Source organism: Oncorhynchus gorbuscha, linkage group LG23 (assembly GCF_021184085.1).
Source record: "Oncorhynchus gorbuscha isolate QuinsamMale2020 ecotype Even-year linkage group LG23, OgorEven_v1.0, whole genome shotgun sequence".
Taxonomy (NCBI): Eukaryota; Metazoa; Chordata; class Actinopteri; order Salmoniformes; family Salmonidae; genus Oncorhynchus; species Oncorhynchus gorbuscha.
The window spans coordinates 47,479,891-47,501,209 of record NC_060195.1 but is presented as its reverse complement, the minus strand read 5'-3'; the positions used below and the strand labels follow the sequence as shown (position 1 = coordinate 47,501,209).

General features: G+C 44.5%; 1 protein-coding gene across 1 annotated transcript in view; it reads left to right on the top strand.

Moving 5' to 3' along the window:
* The first annotated feature begins 602 nt into the window (after positions 1-602).
* Positions 603-21,319, top strand: part of LOC124011338 (GPI ethanolamine phosphate transferase 2-like) — a 134,254-nt gene continuing 113,537 nt past the window's right edge. Inside the window, exons 1-2 of the mRNA XM_046324617.1 lie at positions 603-1,061; positions 1,318-1,523. Coding sequence (XP_046180573.1) covers positions 908-1,061; positions 1,318-1,523 — 360 coding nt within the window. The 5' untranslated portion in view covers positions 603-907. The remainder of the gene's footprint in view (positions 1,062-1,317; positions 1,524-21,319) is intronic.

Genomic DNA, 21,319 nt, shown 5'->3' with positions numbered 1-21,319 from the left:
TTGCTTAAATAATCAATGGGCATATATACTGTACAATTACATATCCAGAAATGACATACAGATTCTAACTTTAAGGTTATGATTGGGGAAGGGAGTTGATTTTAGATCTGTAGTAGGGCAAATTTTACCTCAAAGCTTTACAAAAACATTACAGCAAACCATGCTCCCCAAACTGTTCTTACCAAACATTTCATTTTTTACCTTAATTTAACTAGGCAAGTCAGTTAAGAACAAATTATTATTTACAATGACGGCCTACACTGATCAAACCCAGGCCAATTGTGTGCCGCCCTATGAGACTCCCAATCATAGCCGGTTGTGTTACACCCTGGTTCGATTCCAGGCTGTATGTGGTGATGCCTCTAGCACTGAGATGCAGTGCCTGAGACCGTTGCACCACTCGGGAGCCCAAATGAAATATTTTCTATTTTGACCATTCAACATATCACAATAATTAAATACATTAAACTTGTAGTTAAAAAAAAATCACAAATATCAATAGAAGTAATCTTTCCAAAGCATATTTCTCTGGATGGATCGTAATTATTCTCGAAGTCCCAGTTACGTTGTTTGACTGCTTCGACTATCCGTAGCTAGTTTAAACAAACCCGGAACCAAGTTGACAGCTCCAGTTCCCGAAAGCATCCTTTTCAACTTGTAGAAACAAATGTTTTTCGGTGGTGATGAATATGCCACAAAAACGAACCTTTTATTATTGTAAATCGATTTTTTTTGTGCAAAATTGGTGCGAGTTAGCTCGCCAGTGGAAGAGCCATTCATTACATCAAGCTAGCCACTTCCTTGTAATGCAAGAGTCAGAGGATTAAATCAAACACTGCTGTCAAGATAACGTTTATCCTTTCATGTCATAGCAGTCAACTAGCTAGGTAGCTAGCCTGTCAGCAAAATGAGGGTACGTTCGTCAGTTTTTGCCTCGTTTTGTCTCATACTCGAAGTATTAAGCGTAGCCCTGTTTCTTAGGGGATTTTTCCCAGTCCCTGTCAAATCATCTTTTTCATCGAAAAGCAAGCTGTCAGATCTTCCGGCTGAACCATTCACAGGTGTGTTTTGTTGACATTCTCTTCTCTCTGGCTAGCTAGCTATACTTAAAATTAGAGTGGTACTGTTATTCTTGGCTCTTAGCTGACTTGATTGATTTTCTGTATTGGATAGCTAACTACTTGCTTGAATGATGACAAGTAATACAGTTCTTCTTTTGCGCACAGAATACATGTTACTTTACCCATTTGTTCCTCAGTGTTGTCTACAATACCTTTAATGTGTTGGTAACTGTGGCATTTTCTTTGACATTTACAGGGAGCTCCCCAAACTTGTCCAAGGTCCCAGATCCCCTTTTTAAGAGAGTGGTGATAGTGTTGATTGATGCACTCAGGGAGGACTTTGTGTTTGGTCCCAATGGGAGAAAGTACATGCCATACACAAGGCACCTAGTGGAGAGGGGCTCCACACACAGCTTTGTGGCCAAGGCAAGACCTCCTACAGTTACAATGCCCAGAATCAAGGTACGAAAGTAGAACACCACCATAACTAATTCTCATTTGTGGTGCAGTTATTACAACCCTTTACAACTTCATTGTAGAAAAATAAACTCCCACACTCACAATATTGCAATAAATGTGCAGAAGTAATATTGTGTGCAGGATTATCTTTTCTACCTTTGAAAATGCTGCTTTGTGATTGTGACGGTGTCAGGGTGAAATGTCATGGGTTGTCATATGTTTGGGTTCAAAACCTTTGATAAAGTGTGTTGAACTAACTGGGCACATATGTCTAGTTTAGGTTGATTCCTTGATTTGAGTTCTGGCCATTAAAAAGTCCTAATAATGCATTTTCTTTGGAATCTTCTTCCAAATGAGACACTGTTTCAACTGTTGTCTTGTTATAGATCTAGTCTAAGCACTGTCCTGTATTGATGACCTTTGAATATAAGTACTTATGAGTATTAGTCTAGCTATAGATTTAATGACATAAGTGGTATGTGGTTCAAAGAGAGGCAGAATATGTGTACCCGACCACCTTATTCTGACAGTTGATCAAATGACTCTATAGCTACTTTCAAAATGTCAACGTTCATCTACCATAGCTAATTGGGCTTAATAGATCATTCATAGATTCAAGATTCAAACTTTGATTCAACAACTCCCCCCCAAAATGGCCTACCCTGAATAATAAAAGAAAACCACAATTGGCACATCTTTGTGTTGAGACGTTCTCATTCATACCAGAAGGTGGCAGTGCAAGTGTTCCATCATGGACTGCTGCATCTTTCCAAATCACTGCAGTGCACCCAATCAACTGGTATGACACGGCCAACTAACCCAAATCAGAATCACCCAGAGACACAGCCCATTCATTAGGAGTACACCAGCCAGCCTCTGGCTGTGTGACAGGAAATACATCCCAGAAAAGGCAGTTTGGGGAGGGATGTAATTGAGAGAATTGTTGAGGAAAATAAATATTTCAGTGGATATACTGGCTGAATTGTACGCTGTGTATTGCTGCCCTTGTGTTTTGATGCACATAGGGAATGGCATGACTTAGGCCCAGTTTCCTGTTGTTGATAACATGTACACACACACAGGGCCGGCTCTAGCCTTTGGGCCCCCCACCTCGTGACAAAACATTTTAGTGGCCACCGCTTGACGGTGGAGAGAGAAATTCAAGTTTTAAAGCAAGTTTCCTGCAATTCTACACATTTTTTAATGACTTATGCCATGTTAATATGATATTGGAGTGAGAATGGCTAACAAAATGAATGTGGGGCCCCCTGGAGGTCAGTGCTCCTGGGCACGTGCACTGCGTGCCTGGTTGGTATTCGGCCATGATTACTACAAGTTTAGATACAGTAGCTGGCTCGACTAACTACCAATTAAAAAAATGTTAGCTGACATAGCTAATTGAGTGATTTTCAGAACAAGATAACCGCTTATGCACAACCAAATGTGGAAATTTCACCTGATGTATTCTACTATTCTTACTCTAAATAGTACGTTGAGACCCCGACTGAGCCTAGCTCTTGGTTGCCCTGAGCGACCACTTATATGGCTTGTACCTGGAACTGGCCCTGCGCTCGCTCGCTCGCGTGCACACGCACTCAGAGTCCCATTCCAATTTTCACATCTCCCGCCCACTTAAGTGATAAGAGAAAGTATTTTCAGGACAAAACAATGCCTTTGCAGGTAAAGCTACAGTGCGTCCAGAAGACCCAATCATTGACTATGCTCACTCACTAACTTTAGCCGACTAGGCTGTGTTGGGAAGACCTTTGCTTTGCAGACAGGGAGTTCTCTTATAAATTAGACTGTGTGGAGTTTATTCATTTGAAAAAGGTGGAATTGGGGCCATTTTAAAAATTAATAAATAATAATAATACCATAGGCCTACTGGTAATTGTTGAGGTGAAGACCAAGCCTGTATGTTGAGCTCTGTCTATTCTTGGAAGCCTTTTTCAGGGTCACCACACTTTATTGGCTTTGCTGTCGCAAATACTGCAGATGGTAGTGTGTGATGCAGACTTAATAACTCTGAATAACTCTTCACCCAAATGAGGTGAAGCGTATGTTATTAAGCGAAGACCAGTGAGTGAACACACACACTCTCACCACAGCCCTAGTGGACTAGTGGTGCTTCACGATTCCCTGATGATGAATGTTTGCCACTGTGACTGCACGCGTCATCGACAAGGACCCGTTTGCTCATCACTTCTGTTGAGAAAGTTGGAAATAAAAGTTAATCTCTACTTATCACGGGTCAAGGCTTTCGCACATTCCCTTAGGTTGCATTGTTGAGACCACTGTTCTGTGTGGAGGAAATATTTGGTTTCTTCTTGCTCAGGTTGACAAATTGCTCTACACCTGCTCAGACTGAACTCGTTAGCATTCCAAATACTTTCCGGTGGCCGGTAGTAGTTTTCTGCTTCTGAAGAATTTCCTCACATATCCTTTCATTGGAATGGACACATGAGAAAATATGTTTTTGTGGCCGATTGTATCATTTCCAAGCCTTCAGTTTGACTGTAACAAGAACATACAGCCAGCGGGGGGGAGTTCTGGTGAATCATCTCTATTGAACACATTTTAACAGGCCTAGGCTAACTCTGGGGAAACTGGCCCAAAATAGTGAAGACCTGTCTGCTCATGACCCTAAGTTGGACACAACTTCCATGAGGGTCAGCAAGGAATTGCAGCATTTGGAAATGCCAATATGGGTGACTGGGTCTATGAGAAAGAGTTTTTGACTCAATCAATACATCGCAGACATTATTAGCCTTTTAATTCCATTGTAATGGGAAGAAGTGGGAGCTTTTCTTTGTCTTTTGCTTGAGATACATTTGACATTATTCATCTCAATGCACCTTTCCTTTGTGTGCTTTGTTCACCCATAGTGATGTGCGTGGGTGTAGTCATTCTATTTAGTAAATTATGAAGATGACAATTTCTCAGGGACGGGGGGGGGAATAATATTGATTTCTGGAGAGTATGTAGGAATAAATGAAAATGCCCTGGGAAAAGAAAGCAATCATATAATCTGCATTACTAAGACTGAACCAACCAACCATCCAACCAACAAGAAGACCTAATATTTAGTCGTTATCCCAAACACAGCATTTGGCCTCGTGTTTTTGGGCTTAACCACATCATGCTTTGAGAGGGCACTTATTGGACCCACGTCTTTATTTTCGCCAGTCTTTGACTCCACCTTATTTAACATGCAATGCTAGCTGCATGTTCAAGACCCTCCCTTAGTGCTAAGCCTTAATAATGCATCTGGCGTTCTAATTGGCCGAGCATCGTCCGGGTTAGGGAGGGTTTGGCCGGTAGGGATATCCTTGTCTCATCGCGCACCAGCGACTCCTGTGGCGGGCCGGGCGCAGTGCGCGCTAACCAAGGTTAGCGCGCTATGACTCCTCCCACACATTGGTGCGGCTGGCTTCCGGGTTGGAGGCGCGCTGTGCTAAGAAGCAGTGCGGCTTGGTTGGGTTGTGTTTCGGAGGACGCATGGCTCCCGTACGGGAGTTGTAGCGATGAGACAAGATAGTAATTACTAACAATTGGATACCACGAAATTGGGGAGAAAAAAGGGGAAAATTTAAAAAAGAATGCATGGTTCGTTCCAGCGTGTTCCCTTAACATACGGGTGAGGATTATTTTGGTTCTGATGCAGACTAATATGTTTTTGTGTCAGGTCTATGCTTAATCCAGAGCTCAGTCAAGGGTTTCCTCTGTTCCTCCACCAGGTCTTTTCTTCATCGACTACAATGCTCAACCAACATATTTATTTTGCCTACCAGTCATATCCTCTGCAGGAAAGGGAGCATCTCCTCAACAGGTGTTGTGGTTTTTCACAGCCTGCCAATGATGAAATCATCAGAAACCCTGCTTGAGACAAGCTCTTCTCTTGCATCTGATTTGAGTGTTTTTTCTTACCACATCTAAGAACGAGACGGTACAGGTTTCAACTGAGCTCTCTGTCACAGACGAAGGGTTGTGTGGTTCGTGTGAGCTGCCAAGTGAACCCTCATAGATGAATAGACTGATGTTGTCTCTCTAGGGTTTGTGTAAATATCCTGCGTAAGATCAAAAGTTAAGCATTGATCTAAACTTTTCTCTGACTTTTGCAATGTAGGCCTAGCTTGAAAAGGATGTATATGTTACCTCCAATCAGGGTTTGAAGCTATAGCAGAGTAGGGATCTAAAGATATCCATTTGGGCCACCTTGGGGTTCTGAACCAGGGGCATCTTACACCCCAAAAACCAGAGGGGGCGCAGAGTGAGTGAGGATGGCTATATAGGATGGAAACACCGGAAACAGCCTTGTCTTGCAATCTAGAGCCATAATCATTATGCTTAATTCTATGTAAAAAAATAGTATATTTTCCTGCATATCTAAGCATACCTCTTGAGCTGTCTGTATGCTCCTGAGTGATGTTTTTTGTTTTTTTAAAGACACTAAATATGCTTCTCTGCATCACTGCTAAATCTGGGTAAAGGATTGAAAGGAATGTGAGCCTTAATCAGTTTAGTTTGGATTTATTTATTTAGTTATTGCATGCTTACTTTCTAATGTCTACCAACCTTGCCAGCAGTCATGCTAGCTAAAATAGTTAGACAAGCTAGCTACTCTAACTTGATTGATAGCCTGGAATGTTATAGAAAATGCGCTGTAGTCAGTCAGAGACTGCAGAAAACAAAAGTTGACAGAGGGGATGCAGGATTTTGTTTTTGCCTCATTTTAGATTTGTTTCTGCTTATAATTTCTGACTTTTTGGTAGGCTATTTGTTAGTCAACTTGTCTATAATTAGATGCATGCAGCTTCTCGTTTGTCATTGTATGACTAAATGAACCTTTTGCAAGAAAAACAAAAACCGGAATGATTTTCTGGGCAAAATGTCCGATTTACATAATTTTGACCAGTTGTAAGGAAATAGAAAGCTGTGAAAACGATCCAACATGTTTCTGATACGATTTCAGGTTGGCCTTTTATAATGCTGATAAAGATAGCACCTCTACAGGCGGTATCTAGCTAACTGCGAATTCACATTCTCTTAAGATGGGGAAATAAATCAATAATATATCTCCACTCCTGTTCCTGAGTAAAAAGTTAGCCTACATTTGGTGTATCATTTCAAATGCAGGAAATGCTTAATTTTGCAGGAGTTAATATTAAGGTTATTTGAGAGGTTATAGACCTACAGTCAGTTTTCAGTCTCCATTCAGCCCATCCAAACAAGACTTCAGTTGCCTTTTATGTGCCATAGGGCCATTTGAAGTCGAATTTGTTTAGCACCTCCATCACACACAACCATCACACATAACATAGCCGGCACTGCTATCATTCGTCCCTCTTTACTACTATGGCTGACCCTGTAAAACAACACATTTCACTGCTCCTATCCTGTGTTTTTGACAGTAAAATATCTTTCTTTACCACTTCACCAAATCTTCCCCAAACATGACTTTTCTGGCCCTCCCTTTTCTTTATTTTCAACTCTCCATTTCACAGCTTTTCTCTTGTTGAGTTCAGCTCCTTTTTGCCTCTGTGGATCAACATGATTAACCTTTTCTGCCCATTTCCAAAAGCAATCGGCATGTAGGCGATTTAGCACGCGTACAGTTAGGCCCTAAAGTAGAGGCTTATGCACTAATGACAGACAGACTAAAATAATGGGAAAAAAGTCAATGAAGCCTGTACATATATATTGCACAATAATTCTACATTTATTTTTTACATTAAGTATTATCTCTTTATTAAACCCGCCCCGCTACCCACCCGCCTTTCATCCCTTCATCCACACAATATTTAATGACTCTAAACTGCCCACCCGACGCATAGATATAACTGAGGGGACGATGAGTCAACAAACCCCCGCATCACTACCGCATACTATATTAAGTCAGAAGTTTACATACACCTTGGCAAAATACATTTAAACTCAATTTTTCACAATTCCTGACATTTAATCCTAGTAAAAAATCCCCCGTCTTCAGTCAGTTAGGATCACCACTTTATTTTAAGAATGTGAAATGTCAGAATAAGTAGAGAGAATTATTTATTTCAGCTTTTATTTCTTTCATCACATTCCCAGTGGGTCAGAAGTTTACATACACTCAATTAGTATTTGATAGCATTGCCTTTAAATGGTTTAACTTGGGTCACACGTTTCGGGTAGCCTTCCACAAGCTTCAACAATAAGTTGGGTGAATTTTGTCCCATTCCTCCTGACAGAGTTGGTGTAACTGCGTCAGATTTGTAGGCCTCCTTGCTCGCACACGCCTTTTCAGCTTTGCACACAAATGTTCTATTGGATTGAGGTCAGTGCTTTGTGATGGCCACTTTAATACCTTGACTTTGTTGTCATTATGCCATTTTGCCACAACCTTGGAAGTATGCTTGGGTCATTGTCCATTTGGAAGACCCATTTTGCGAACAAACTTTAACTTCATGACTGATGTCTTGTGGATATATTGAAGCAACATCTCATCATTTTCCTTCTCATGATGCCATCTATTTTGTGAAGTGCACCAGTCCCTCATGCAGCAAAGCACTCCCACAACATGATTCTTCCACCCCCGTGCTTCACAGTTGGGATGGTGTTTCCTCGGCTTGCAAGCCTCCCCCTTTTCCTCCAAACACAACCATGGTCATTATGGCCAAACAGTTATATTTTTGTTTCTTCAGACCAGAGGACATTTCTTCAAAAAGTACGATCTTTGTCCCCATGTGCATTTGCAAACCATTGTCTGGCTTTTTTTATGGCTGTTTTGGAGCAGTGGCTTCTTCCTTGCTGAGCGGCCTTTAAGGTTATCAAATCAAATCAAATAAAATTTATTTATATAGCCCTTCGTACATCAGCTGATATCTCAAAGTGCTGTACAGAAACCCAGCCTAAAACCCCAAACAGCAAACAATGCAGGTGTTAAAGCACGGTGGCTAGGAAAAACTCCCTAGAAAGGCCAATACCTAGGAAGAAACCTAGAGAGGAACCGGGCTATGTGGGGTGGCCAGTCCTCTTCTGGCTGTGCCGGGTAGAGATTATAACAGAACATGACCAAGATGTTCAAATGTTCATAAATGACCAGCATGGTCAAATAATAATAAGGCAGAACAGTTGAAACTGGAGCAGCAGCACAGTCAGGTGGACTGGGGACAGCAAGGAGCCATCATGTCAGGTAGTCCTGGGGCACGGTCCTAGGGCTCAGGTCCTCCGAGAGAGAGAAAGAAAGAGAGAATTAGAGAGAGCATATGTGGGGTGGCCAGTCCTCTTCTGGCTGTGCCGGGTGGAGATTATAACATAACGTGGCCAAGATGTTCAAATGTTCATAAATGACCAGCATGGTTGAATAATAGTAAGGCAGAACAGTTGAAACTGGAGCAGGAGCATGGCCAGGTGGACTGGGGACAGCAATGAGTCCTCATGTCAGGTAGTCCTGGGACATGGTCCTAGGGCCCAGGCCAGTTGAAACTGGAGCAGCAGCATGGCCAGGTGGACTGGGGACAGCAAGGAGTCATCATGTCAGGTAGTCCTGGGGCATGGTCCTAGGGCTCAGGTCCTCCGAGAGAGAGAAAGAAAGAGAGAAGGAGAGAATTAGAGAACGCACACTTAGATTCACACAGGACACCTGAATAGGACAGGAGAAGTACTCCAGATAAACAAACTGACCCTAGCCCCCCGACTACTGCAGCATAAATACTGGAGGCTGAGACAGGAGGGGTCAGGAGACACTGTGGCCCCATCCGAGGACACCCCCGGACAGGGCCAAACAGGAAGGATATAACCCCACCCACTTTGCCAAAGCACAGCCCCCACACCACTAGAGGGAAATCTTCAACCACCAACTTACCATCCTGAGACAAGGCCGAGTATAGCCCACAAAGATCTCCGACACGGTACAACCCAGGGGGAACCCAGACAGGCCGACCACAACAGTGAATCAACCCACCCAGGTGATGCACCCCCAGGGACGGCACGAGAGAGCCCCAGCAAGCCAGTGACTCAGCCCCGTAACCGGGTTAGAGGCAAAGAATCCCAGTGAAAAGAGGGGAACCGGCCAGGCAGAGACAGCAAGGGCGGTTCGTTGCTCCAGAGCCTTTCCGTTCACCTTCCCACTCCTGGGCCAGACTACACTCAATCATATGACCCACTGAAGAGATGAGTCTTCAGTAAAGACTTAAAGGTTGAGACCGAGTTTGCGTCTCTGACATGGGTAGGCAGACTGTTCCATAAAAATGGAGCTCTATAGGAGAAAGCCCTGCCTCCAGCTGTTTGCTTAGAAATTCTAGGGACAATTAGGAGGCCTGCGTCTTGTGACCGTAGCGTACGTGTAGGTATGTATGGCAGGACCAAATCAGAGAGGTAGGTAGGAGCAAGCCCATGTAATGCTTTGTAGGTTAGCAGTAAAACCTTGAAATCAGCCCTTGCTTTGAAAGGAAGCCAGTGTAGAGAGGCTAGCACTGGAGTAATATGATCAAATTTTTTGGTTCTAGTCAGGATTCTAGCAGCCGTATTTAGCACTAACTGAAGTTTATTTAGTGCTTTATCCGGGTAGCCGGAAAATAGAGCATTGCAGTAGTCTAACCTAGAAGTGACAAAAGCATGGATTAATTTTTCTGCATCATTTTTGGACAGAAAGTTTCTGATTTTTGCAATGTTACGTAGATGGAAAAAAGCTGTCTTGATATGTTCTTCAAAAGAGAGCTCAGGGTCCAGAGTAACGCCGAGGTCCTTCACAGTTTTATTTGAGACGACTGTACAACCATTAAGATTAATTGTCAGATTCAACAGAAGATCTATTTGTTTCTTGGGACCTAGAACAAGCATCTCTGTTTTGTCCGAGTTTAATAGTAGAAAGTTTGCAGCCATCCACTTCCTTATGTCTGAAACACATGCTTCTAGCGAGGGCAATTTTGGGGCTTCACCATGTTTCATTGAAATGTACAGCTGTGTGTCATCCGCATAGCAGTGAAAGTTTACATTATGTTTTCGAATAACATCCCCAAGAGGTAAAATATATAGTGAAAACAATAGTGGTCCTAAAACAGAACCTTGAGGAACACCGAAATGTACAGTTGATTTGTCAGAGGACAAACCATTCACAGAGACAAACTGATATCTTTCCGACAGATAAGACCTAAACCAGGCCAGAACATGTCCGTGTAGACCAATTTGGGTTTCCAAACTCTCCAAAAGAATGTGGTGATCGATGGTATCAAAAGCAGCACTAAGGTCTAGGAGCACGAGGACAGATGCAGAGCCTCGGTCCGATGCCATCAAAATGTCATTTACCACCTTCACAAGTGCCGTCTCAGTGCTATGATGGGGTCTAAAACCAGACTGAAGCATTTCGTATACGTTGTTTGTCTTCAGGAAGGCAGTGAGTTGCTGCGCAACAGCCTTCTCTAAAATCTTTGAGAGGAATGGAAGATTCGATATAGGCCGATAGTTTTTTATATTTTCTGGGTCAAGGTTTGGCTTTTTCAAGAGAGGCTTTATTACTGCCACTTTTAGTGAGTTTGGTACACATCCAGTGGATAGAGAGCCGTTTATTATGTTCAACATAGGAGGGCCAAGCACAGGAAGCAGCTCTTTCAGTAGTTTAGTTGGAATAGGGTCCAGTATACAGCTTGAAGGTTTAGAGGCCATGATTATTTTCATCATTGTGTCAAGAGATATAGTACTAAAACACTTGAGCGTCTTTCTTGATCCTAGGTCCTGGCAGAGTTGTGCAGACTCAGGACAACTGAGGTTTGGAGGAATACGCAGGTTTAAGAGGAGTCCGTAATTTGCTTTCTAATAATCATAATCTTTTCCTCAAAGAAGTTCATGAATTTATCACTGCTAAAGTGCAAGTCATCCTCTCTTGGGGAATGCTGCTTTTTAGTTAGCTTTGCCACAGTATCAAAAAGGAATTTCGGATTGTTCTTATTTTCCTCAATTAAGTTAGAAAAATAGGACGATCGAGCAGCAGTAAGCGCTCTACGGTACTGCACGGTACCGTCCTTCCAAGCTAGTCGGAAGACTTCCAGTTTGGTGTGGCGCCATTTCCGTTCCAATTTTCTGGAAGCTTGCTTCAGAGCTCGGGTATTTTCTGTGTACCAGGGAGCTAGTTTCTTATGAGACATTTTTTTAGTTTTTAGGGGTGCAACTGCATCTAGGGTATTGCGCAAGGTTAAATTGAGATCCTCAGTTAGGTGGTTAACGGATTTTTGTCCTCTGGCGTCCTTGGGTAGGCAGAGGGAGTCTGGAAGGGCATCAAGGAATCTTTGTGTTGTCTGTGAATTTATAGCACGACTTTTGATGTTCCTTGGTTGGGGTCTGAGCAGATTATTTGTTGCAATTGCAAACGTAATAAAATGGTGGTCCGATAGTCCAGGATTATGAGGAAAAACATTAAGATCCACAACATTTATTCCATGGGACAAAACTAGGTCCAGCGTATGACTGTGAGAGTGAGTGGGTCCAGAGACATGTTGGACAAAACCCACTGAGTGGATGATGGCTCCAAAAGCCTTTTGGAGTGGGTCTGTGGACTTTTCTATGTGAATATTAAAGTCACCAAAGATTAGAATATTATCTGCAATGACTACAAGGTCTGATAGGAATTCAGGGAACTCAGTGAGAAACGCTGTATATGGCCCAGGAGGCCTGTAAACAGTAGCTATAAAAAGTGATTGAGTAGGCTGCATAGATTTCATGACTAGAAGCTCAAAAGACGAAAACATCATTTTTTTTTTGTAAATTGAAATTTGCTATCGTAAATGTTAGCAACACCTCCGCCTTTGCGGGATGCACGGGGGATATGGTCACTAGTGTAGCCAGGAGGTGAGGCCTCATTTAACACAGTAAATTCATCAGGCTTAAGCCATGTTTCAGTCAGGCCAATCACATCAAGATTATGATCAGTGATTAGTTCATTGACTATAATTGCCTTTGAAGTAAGGGATCTAACATTAAGTAGCCCTATTTTGAGATGTGAGATATCATGATCTCTTTCAGTAATGACAGGAATGGAGGTGGTCATTATCCTAGTGAGATTGCTAAGGCGAACACCGCCATGTTTAGTTTTGCCCAACCTAGGTCGAGGCACAGACACGGTCTCAATGGTGATAGCTGAGCTGACTACACTAACTATGCTAGTGGCAGACTCCACTATGCTGGCAGGCTGGCTAATAGCCTGCTGCCTGGCCTGCACCCTATTTCATTGTGGAGCTAGAGGAGTTAGAGCCCTGTCTATGTTGGCAGATAAGATGAGAGCACCCCTCCAGCTAGGATGGAGTCCGTCACTCCTCAGCAGGTCAGGCTTGGTCCTGTTTGTGGGTGAGTCCCAGAAAGAGGGCCAATTATCTACAAATTCTATCTTTTGGGAGGGGCAGAAAACAGTTTTCAACCAGCGATTGAGTTGTGAGACTGCTGTAGAGCTCATCACTCCCCTAACTGGGAGGGGGCCAGAGGATGACACATCTTTCTAGCTGATATGCACGCAGAAGCTATGTTGCGCTTGGTGATCTCTGACTGTTTCATCCTAACATCGTTGGTGCCGACGTGGATAACAATATCTCTATACTCTCTACACTCGCCAGTTTTAGCTTTAGCCAGCACCATCTTCAGATTAGCCTTAACGTCGGTAGCCCTGCCCCGGGTAAACAGTGTATGATCGCTGGATGATTCGCTTTAAGTCTAATACTGCGGGTAATGGAGTCGCCAATGACTAGAGTTTTCAATTTGTCAGAGCTAATGGTGGGAAGCTTCGGCGTCTCAGACCCCGTAACGGGAGGAGTAGAGACCAGAGAAGACTCGGCCTCTGACACCGACCCGCTGCTTAATGGGGAAAACCGGTTGAAAGTTTCTGTCTGCTGAATGAGCGACACCGGTTGAGCGTTCCTACAGCATTTCCTTCCAGAAACCGTGAGAAAGTTGTCCGGCTGCGGGGACTGTGCCAGGGGATTTATACTACTATCTGTACTTACTGGTGGCACAGACGCTGTTTCATCCTTTCCTACACTGAAATTACCCTTGCCTAACGATTGCGTCTGAAGCTGGGCTTGCAGTACAGCTATCCTCGCCGTAAGGCGAGCACAGCGGCTGCAATTAGAAGGCATCATGTTAATGTTACTACTTAGCTTCGGCTGTTGGAGGTCCTGACGAATCGTGTCCAGATAAAGCGTCCGGAGTGAAAAAGTCGAGGAAAGAAAAGTCGAGGAAAAAATAAATATATGAACGGTAATTAAAAAGTGAAACCCGTAAAGTTGTCAGGTAGCAAAATAGGTTGGCAACAAAACGCACAGCAATTCGAAAACAAGCCTGCAAGTTGTGACCGGAAATGACGTCGTTATGTTGATATAGGGCTCGTTTTACTGTGGATATAGATACCTTTGTGCCTGTTTCCTCCAGCATCTTCACAAGGTCCTTTGCTGTTGTTCTGGGATTGATTTGCACTTTTTGCACCAAAGTACGTTCATCTCTAGGAGACAGAATGCGTCTCCTTCCTGAGCGGTATGACTGCTGCGTGGTCCCATGGTGTTCATACTTGCGTACTATTGTTTTTAGAGATGAACGTGGTACCTTCAGGCGTTTGGACATTGCTCCCAAAGATGAACCAGACTTGTGGAGGTCTACTATTTTTTTGCTGAGGTCTTGGCTGATTTCTTTAGATTTTCCCATGATGTCAAGCAAAGAGGCACTGAGTTTGAAAGTAGGCCTTGAAATACATCCACAGGTACACCTCCAATTGACTCAAATGATGTCAATTAGCCTATCAGAAGCTTCTAAAGCCATGACATCATTTCCTGGAATTTTCCAAGCTGTTTAAAGGCAGTGTATATACAGTGTCTATAAACGTCTGACCCCCTGGAATTGTGATACAGTGAATTATAAGTGAAATAATCTGTCTGTAAACAATTGTTGGAAAAATGACTTGTGTCGTGCACAAAGTAAATGTCCTAACCAATTTGCCAAAACTATAGTTTGTTAACATGATGAAAATTACAGGCCTCATCTTTTTAAGTTGGAGAACTTGCACAATTGGTGGCTGACTAAATACTTTTTTGCCCCTCTGTATGCTTAGTTTAATACACTGAAAACAAACTTAAAGACACCAAAAAATAATTAACTTAAATTAGTGTTGCTAAATATCATGTGGCTGTCCATGGTACTGATTTCTGTGTGTGTCTGTGTGTGTGCTTGCACACTCAAGTAAAACTAATTTAAAAGTTGACTTGTAGAGTAGTTGAACACTGTCGTGACTTGACTCTAACATTAATCTGAAGACTCTAATTTATCGAATTAAGTAAATATGTTTATTTGTTACCCGATTGAAATTAATCATCTAACAATTTACTCGTTAGGATCTGGGGCACCACGAGAGGTTCTTTAAAGAATTATCACATCCATAAACAGACAACTTATTAGTCATAACCTCGTATCATATCATCATTCTGAACAGTCGTAACCTCCTTGCATCTGCAAAAGCCCGAGCCTTACTCATGATTCAGTATTCAGTCCTACACAAATTAGTTTAATTATTTATTTACTAGCTAACTAAATGGTAGCACAGGATGAACATACACACTTAATACGCTAATATCAGGTCCCTAGTGGACTGACAACAATATGGCTGCTTGTTACAAAAGACATGGAGAGAGAGGGAGAGAGACATACACTTAACGTTAGTACATTTAGAAACTACTCTAGCTTACAGTACTCCTATACTTTGCACATGAACCGTCGCTCGCTTGGCGTAAGAAATCATGAATGCATTTACATGCATTTGTCGTGTAGTCCTGAACAGAACTACAGAGTTTATTCTCCTTCATTTCACTCCGGAAGATGCTTCTTTGAAGATTGGCTAGCCAGCCGTGTCGATGGTTCCCAGTGAGGTGATGAGAGTAGGGTAATATGGTGGTTTGAACAGAGTAATAGAATAGAGTCCCACTTACATTCACATTTTTAGACATTTTACTTAGGACAGCTAATTAGCCATACCAGTTGGGAGGTGAGTGTATCGTCTCTACCTCGAGTTGAGATTCAGATGTCAAACCCCTTTACATTTACATTTACAATACAGTGCCACTGACACGGCCTGCAACGGAAACATGCGGTCTCTCCTTCACTGCAGCCGAGGTGAGTAAGACATTTAAACGTGTTAACCCTCGCAAGGCTGCAGGCCCAGACGGCATCCCCAGCCGCGCCCTCAGAGCATGCGCAGACCAGCTGGCCGGTGTGTTTACGGACATATTCAATCAATCCCTATACCAGTCTGCTGTTCCCACATGCTTCAAGAGGGCCACCATTGTTCCTGTTCCCAAGAAAGCTAAGGTAACTGAGCTAAACGACTACCGCCCCGTAGCACTCACTTCCGTCATCATGAAGTGTTTTGAGAGACTAGTCAAGGACCAGATCACCTCCACCCTACCTGACACCCTAGACCCACTCCAATTTGCTTACCGCCCAAATAGGTCCACAGACGATGCAATCTCAACCACACTGCACACTGCCCTAACCCACATGGACAAGAGGAATACCTATGTGAGAATGCTGTTCATCGACTACAGCTCGGCATTCAACACCATAGTACCCTCCAAGCTCGTCATCAAGCTCGAGACCCTGGGTCTCGACCCCGCCCTGTGCAACTGGGTACTGAACTTCCTGATGGGCCGCCCCCAGGTGGTGAGGGTAGGCAACAACATCTCCTCCCCGCTGATCCTCAACACGGGGGGCCCCACAAGGGTGCGTTCTGAGCCCTCTCCTGTACTCCCTGTTCACCCACGACTGCGTGGCCACGCACGCCTCCAACTCAATCATCAAGTTTGCGGACGACACAACAGTGGTAGGCTTGATTACCAACAACGACGAGACGGCCTACAGGGAGGAGGTGAGGGCCCTCGGAGTGTGGTGTCAGGAAAATAACCTCACACTCAACGTCAACAAAACTAAGGAGATGATTGTGGACTTCAGGAAACAGCAGAGGGAACACCCCCCTATCCACATCGATGGAACAGTAGTGGAGAGGGTAGCTAGTTTTAAGTTCCTCGGCATACACATCACAGACAAACTGAATTGGTCCACTCACACTGACAGCGTCGTGAAGAAGGCGCAGCAGCGCCTATTCAACCTCAGGAGGCTGAAGAAATTCGGCTTGTCACCAAAGCACTCACAAACTTCTACAGATGCACAATCGAGAGCATCCTGGCGGGCTGTATCACCGCCTGGTACGGCAACTGCTCCGCCCTCAACCGTAAGGCTCTCCAGAGGGTAGTGAGGACTGCATAACGCATCACCGGGGGGCAAACTACCTGCCCTCCAGGACACCTACACCACCCGTTGTTACAGGAAGGCCATTAAGATCATCAAAGACATCAACCACCCGAACCACTGCCTGTTCACCCCGCTATCATCCAGAAGGCGAGGTCAGTACAGGTGCATCAAAGCTGGGACCGAGAGACTGAAAAACAGCTTCTATCTCAAGGCCATCAGACTGTTAAACAGCCACCACTAACATTGAGTGGCTGCTGCCAACACACTGTCATTGACACTGACCCAACTCCAGCCATTTTAATAATGGGAATTGATGGGAAATGATGTAAATATATCACTAGCCACTTTAAACAATGCTACCTTATATAATGTTACTTACCCTACATTATTCATCTCATATGCATATGTATATACTGTACTCTACATCATCGACTGCATCCTTATGTAACACATGTATCACTAGCCACTTTAACTATGCCACTAACTATGCCACTTTGTTTACTTTGCCTACACACTCATCTCATATGTATATACTGTACTCGATACCATCTACTGTATGCTGCTCTGTACCATCACTCATTCATATATCCTTTTGTACATGTTCCTTATCCCCTTACACTGTGTATAAGACAGTAGTTTTGGAATTGTTAGTTAGATTACTTGTTGGTTATCACTGCATTGTCGGAACTAGAAGCACAAGCAATTCGCTACACTCGCATTAACATCTGCTAACCATGTGTATGTGACAAATACAATTTGATTTGATTTGAAGTCATTTAGCAGACGCTCTTATCCAGAGCGACTTACAAATTGGTGCATTCACCTTATGACATCCAGTGGAACAGCCACTTTACAATAGTGCATCTAAATCTTTTAAAGGGGGGGGGGGGGGGGTGAGAAAGATTACTTTATCCTATCCTAGGTATTCCTTAAAGAGGTGGGGTTTCAGGTGTCTCCGGAAGGTGGTGATTGACTCCGCTGTCCTGGCGTCGTGAGGGAGTTTGTTCCACCATTGGGGGGGCCAGAGCAGCGAACAGTTTTGACTGGGCTGAGCGGGAACTGTACTTCCTCAGTGGTAGGGAGGCGAGCAGGCCAGAGGTGGATGAACGCAGTGCCCTTGTTTGGGTGTAGGGCCTGATCAGAACCTGGAGGTACTGAGGTGCCGATCCCCTCACAGCTCCGTAGGCAAGCACCATGGTCTTGTAGCGGATGCGAGCTTCAACTGGACGCCAGTGGAGAGCGCGGAGGAGCGGGGTGACGTGAGAGAACTTGGGAAGGTTGAACACCAGACGGGCTGCGGCGTTCTGGATGAGTTGTAGGGGTTTAATGGCACAGGCAGGGAGCCCTGCCAACAGCGAGTTGCAGTAATCCAGACGGGAGATGACAAGTGCCTGGATTAGGACCTGCGCCGCGTCCTGTGTGAGGCAGGGTCGTACTCTGCGGATGTTGTAGAGCATGAACCTACAGGAACGGGCCACCGCCTTGATGTTAGTTGAGAACGACAGGGTGTTGTCCAGGATCACGCCAAGGTTCTTAGCGCTCTGGGAGGAGGACACAATGGAGTTGTCAACCGTGATGGCGAGATCATGGAACGGGCAGTCCTTCCCCGGGAGGAAGAGCAGCTCCGTCTTGCCGAGGTTCAGCTTGAGGTGGTGATCCGTCATCCACACTGATATGTCTGCCAGACATGCAGAGATGCGATCGCCACCTGGTCATCAGAAGGGGGAAAGGATAAGATTAATTGTGTGTCGTCTGCATAGCAATGATAGGAGAGACGATGTGAGGTTATGACAGAGCCAAGTGACTTGGTGTATAGCGAGAATAGGAGAGGGCCTAGAACAGAGCCCTGGGGGACACCAGTGGTGAGAGCGCGTGGTGAGGAGACAGATTCTCGCCACGCCACCTGGTAGGAGCGACCTGTCAGGTAGGACGCAATCCAAGCGTGGGCCGCGCCGGAAATGCCCAACTCGGAGAGGGTGGAGAGGAGGATCTGATGGTTCACAGTATCGAAGGCAGCCGATAGGTCTAGAAGGATGAGAGCAGAGGAGAGAGAGTTAGCTTTAGCAGTGCGGAGCGCCTCCGTGATACAGAGAAGAGCAGTCTCAGTTGAATGACTAGTCTTGAAACCTGACTGATTTGGATCAAGAAGGTCATTCTGAGAGAGATAGCGGGAGAGCTGGCCAAGGACGGCACGTTCAAGAGTTTTGGAGAGAAAAGAAAGAAGGGATACTGGTCTGTAGTTGTTGACATCGGAGGGATCGAGTGTAGGTTTTTTCAGAAGGGGTGCAACTCTCGCTCTCTTGAAGACGGAAGGGACGTAGCCAGCGGTCAGGGATGAGTTGATGAGCGAGGTGAGGTAAGGGAGAAGGTCTCCGGAAATGGTCTGGAGAAGAGAGGAGGGGATAGGGTCAAGCGGGCAGGTTGTTGGGCGGCCGGCCGTCACAAGACGCGAGATTTCATCTGGAGAGAGAGGGGAGAAAGAGGTCAGAGCACAGGGTAGGGCAGTGTGAGCAGAACCAGCGGTGTCGTTTGACTTAGCAAACGAGGACCGGATGTTGTCGACCTTCTTTTCAAAATGGTTGACGAAGTCATCTGCAGAGAGGGAGGAGGGGGGGGGATTCAGGAGGGAGGAGAAGGTGGCAAAGAGCTTCCTAGGGTTAGAGGCAGAAGCTTGGAATTTAGAGTGGTAGAAAGTGGCTTTAGCAGCAGAGACCGAGGAGGAAAATGTAGAGAGGAGGGAGTGAAAGGATGCCAGGTCCGCAGGGAGGCGAGTTTTCCTCCATTTCCGCTCGGCTGCCCGGAGCCCTGTTCTGTGAGCTCGCAATGAGTCGTCGAGCCACGGAGCGGGAGGGGAGGACCGATCCGGCCTGGAGGATAGGGGACATAGAGAGTCAAAGGATGCAGAAAGGGAGGAGAGGAGGGTTGAGGAGGCAGAATCAGGAGATAGGTTGGAGAAGGTTTGAGCAGAGGGAAGAGATGATAGGATGGAAGAGGAGAGAGTAGCGGGGGAGAGAGAGCGAAGGTTGGGACGGCGCGATACCATCCGAGTAGGGGCAGTGTGGGAAGTGTTGGATGAGAGCGAGAGGGAAAAGGATACAAGGTAGTGGTCGGAGACTTGGAGGGGAGTTGCAATGAGGTTAAACATGAGCTGCACCTCCTAAGTCTCTCTGTTCTGGTATGTTAATGCTTAACTCATTATTTTATACAGTTTGTTCTAAAGGGCGATTCCGTCAGGCTGACACGCTCTCTGACCTCACTTAGGGGTGTGACATGTCACTGTGCAAAGTTTATGTAAAACAATTGTCTCTTATGGGTCCTAAAATCATGTCCCTCTCTTAACAAAAACATTTTTTATATTTTCATACACAACGTAGAGGATGCTTACTTCGTAAATATAGAGTGTATACTTTTCAAGTTACAGTATACCTTTTTTTACGACATCACAAAATAACAAACAAAACAACAGTGTTCTTTAGATCGCCTCTGACCATTCTCCATGTTCTATGTTAAAAATAATGTTCCACTATTCGCTTTAGAACGTGTTTTGGCGGGAAAAGTATTCTTGAAACAAAGCACATTCCTTGGGTGAATTTGGAGAGGTAGACATGAATCTTCTCCGTTGGATTTACAACAGTGCGTGAGTTGTTAACCCCCACCAGCCGCGGGTGAGATGGGGTCTTGTTGAAGTCATCCATTGCAAACCTGATCTGACCTATTTGGAACCTCACAGGACAGTCATGTCCACCAATGCCATTCTCCTCACTTTCATGTTAGCAAAACGGCCTGTTGCTCTTTCATACAGTGTGCCTTTAGTTTTCTTTTTCATAGGCTACCTAGCTAAAATGCTTGCTAGCCTAACAATGCTTGCTAACATGGGCAACAATGAACCAGCTAAGTTAGCTTGCTAATTAACGTCAGCCTACTAGGCTACATCTAGGCTACATATTGAACTCCAATCATCTCATGCCAGTGGCACATTATATGCATTTATAGTTAGATCAGATTATCCGTCATAATCATAGGCCAGTACTGAGAATGAAGTCAAAACAAAATCCACCTCCATCCATGCCTTAGGAAAGAGACGATTTTAGCAAATAGACCACTTGCGAATTGATGGAAAGTAAGGAAAACACAGAGCGACGAAAGATAATTTTAGTTTTATTGTTCAAATATTTGTGGAAGCCTGGCTTCCCTTGGCAATCCATGAATACACGCAGCTGGAAGGGAGCCGTGCCAGTTGTGCACATAAGGTCAAGTACATGGCCTCTGTCATGGGTGGGCAAGTTGACATACCTTGTGAAGTTGAAGCAATCCAACAGGGCCATGAAGTCTGGCAAAATCACATCCGTCAGAGTCCACATGAATGTTAAGTGCGGGAACTTATAGGGTCGCGTGAGGCCTGTGCATGAACAGACGGGGAAAAAAACCTGGTCAAGACAAAAAGGCACAAAAACATCACAAAATGTTGTAGTAATACATGCTGGAACTGTTGCGACTGGGAAGCAATACGCTAAGCTTTAGTCGCACAATCTAATTAAGATGTTTTG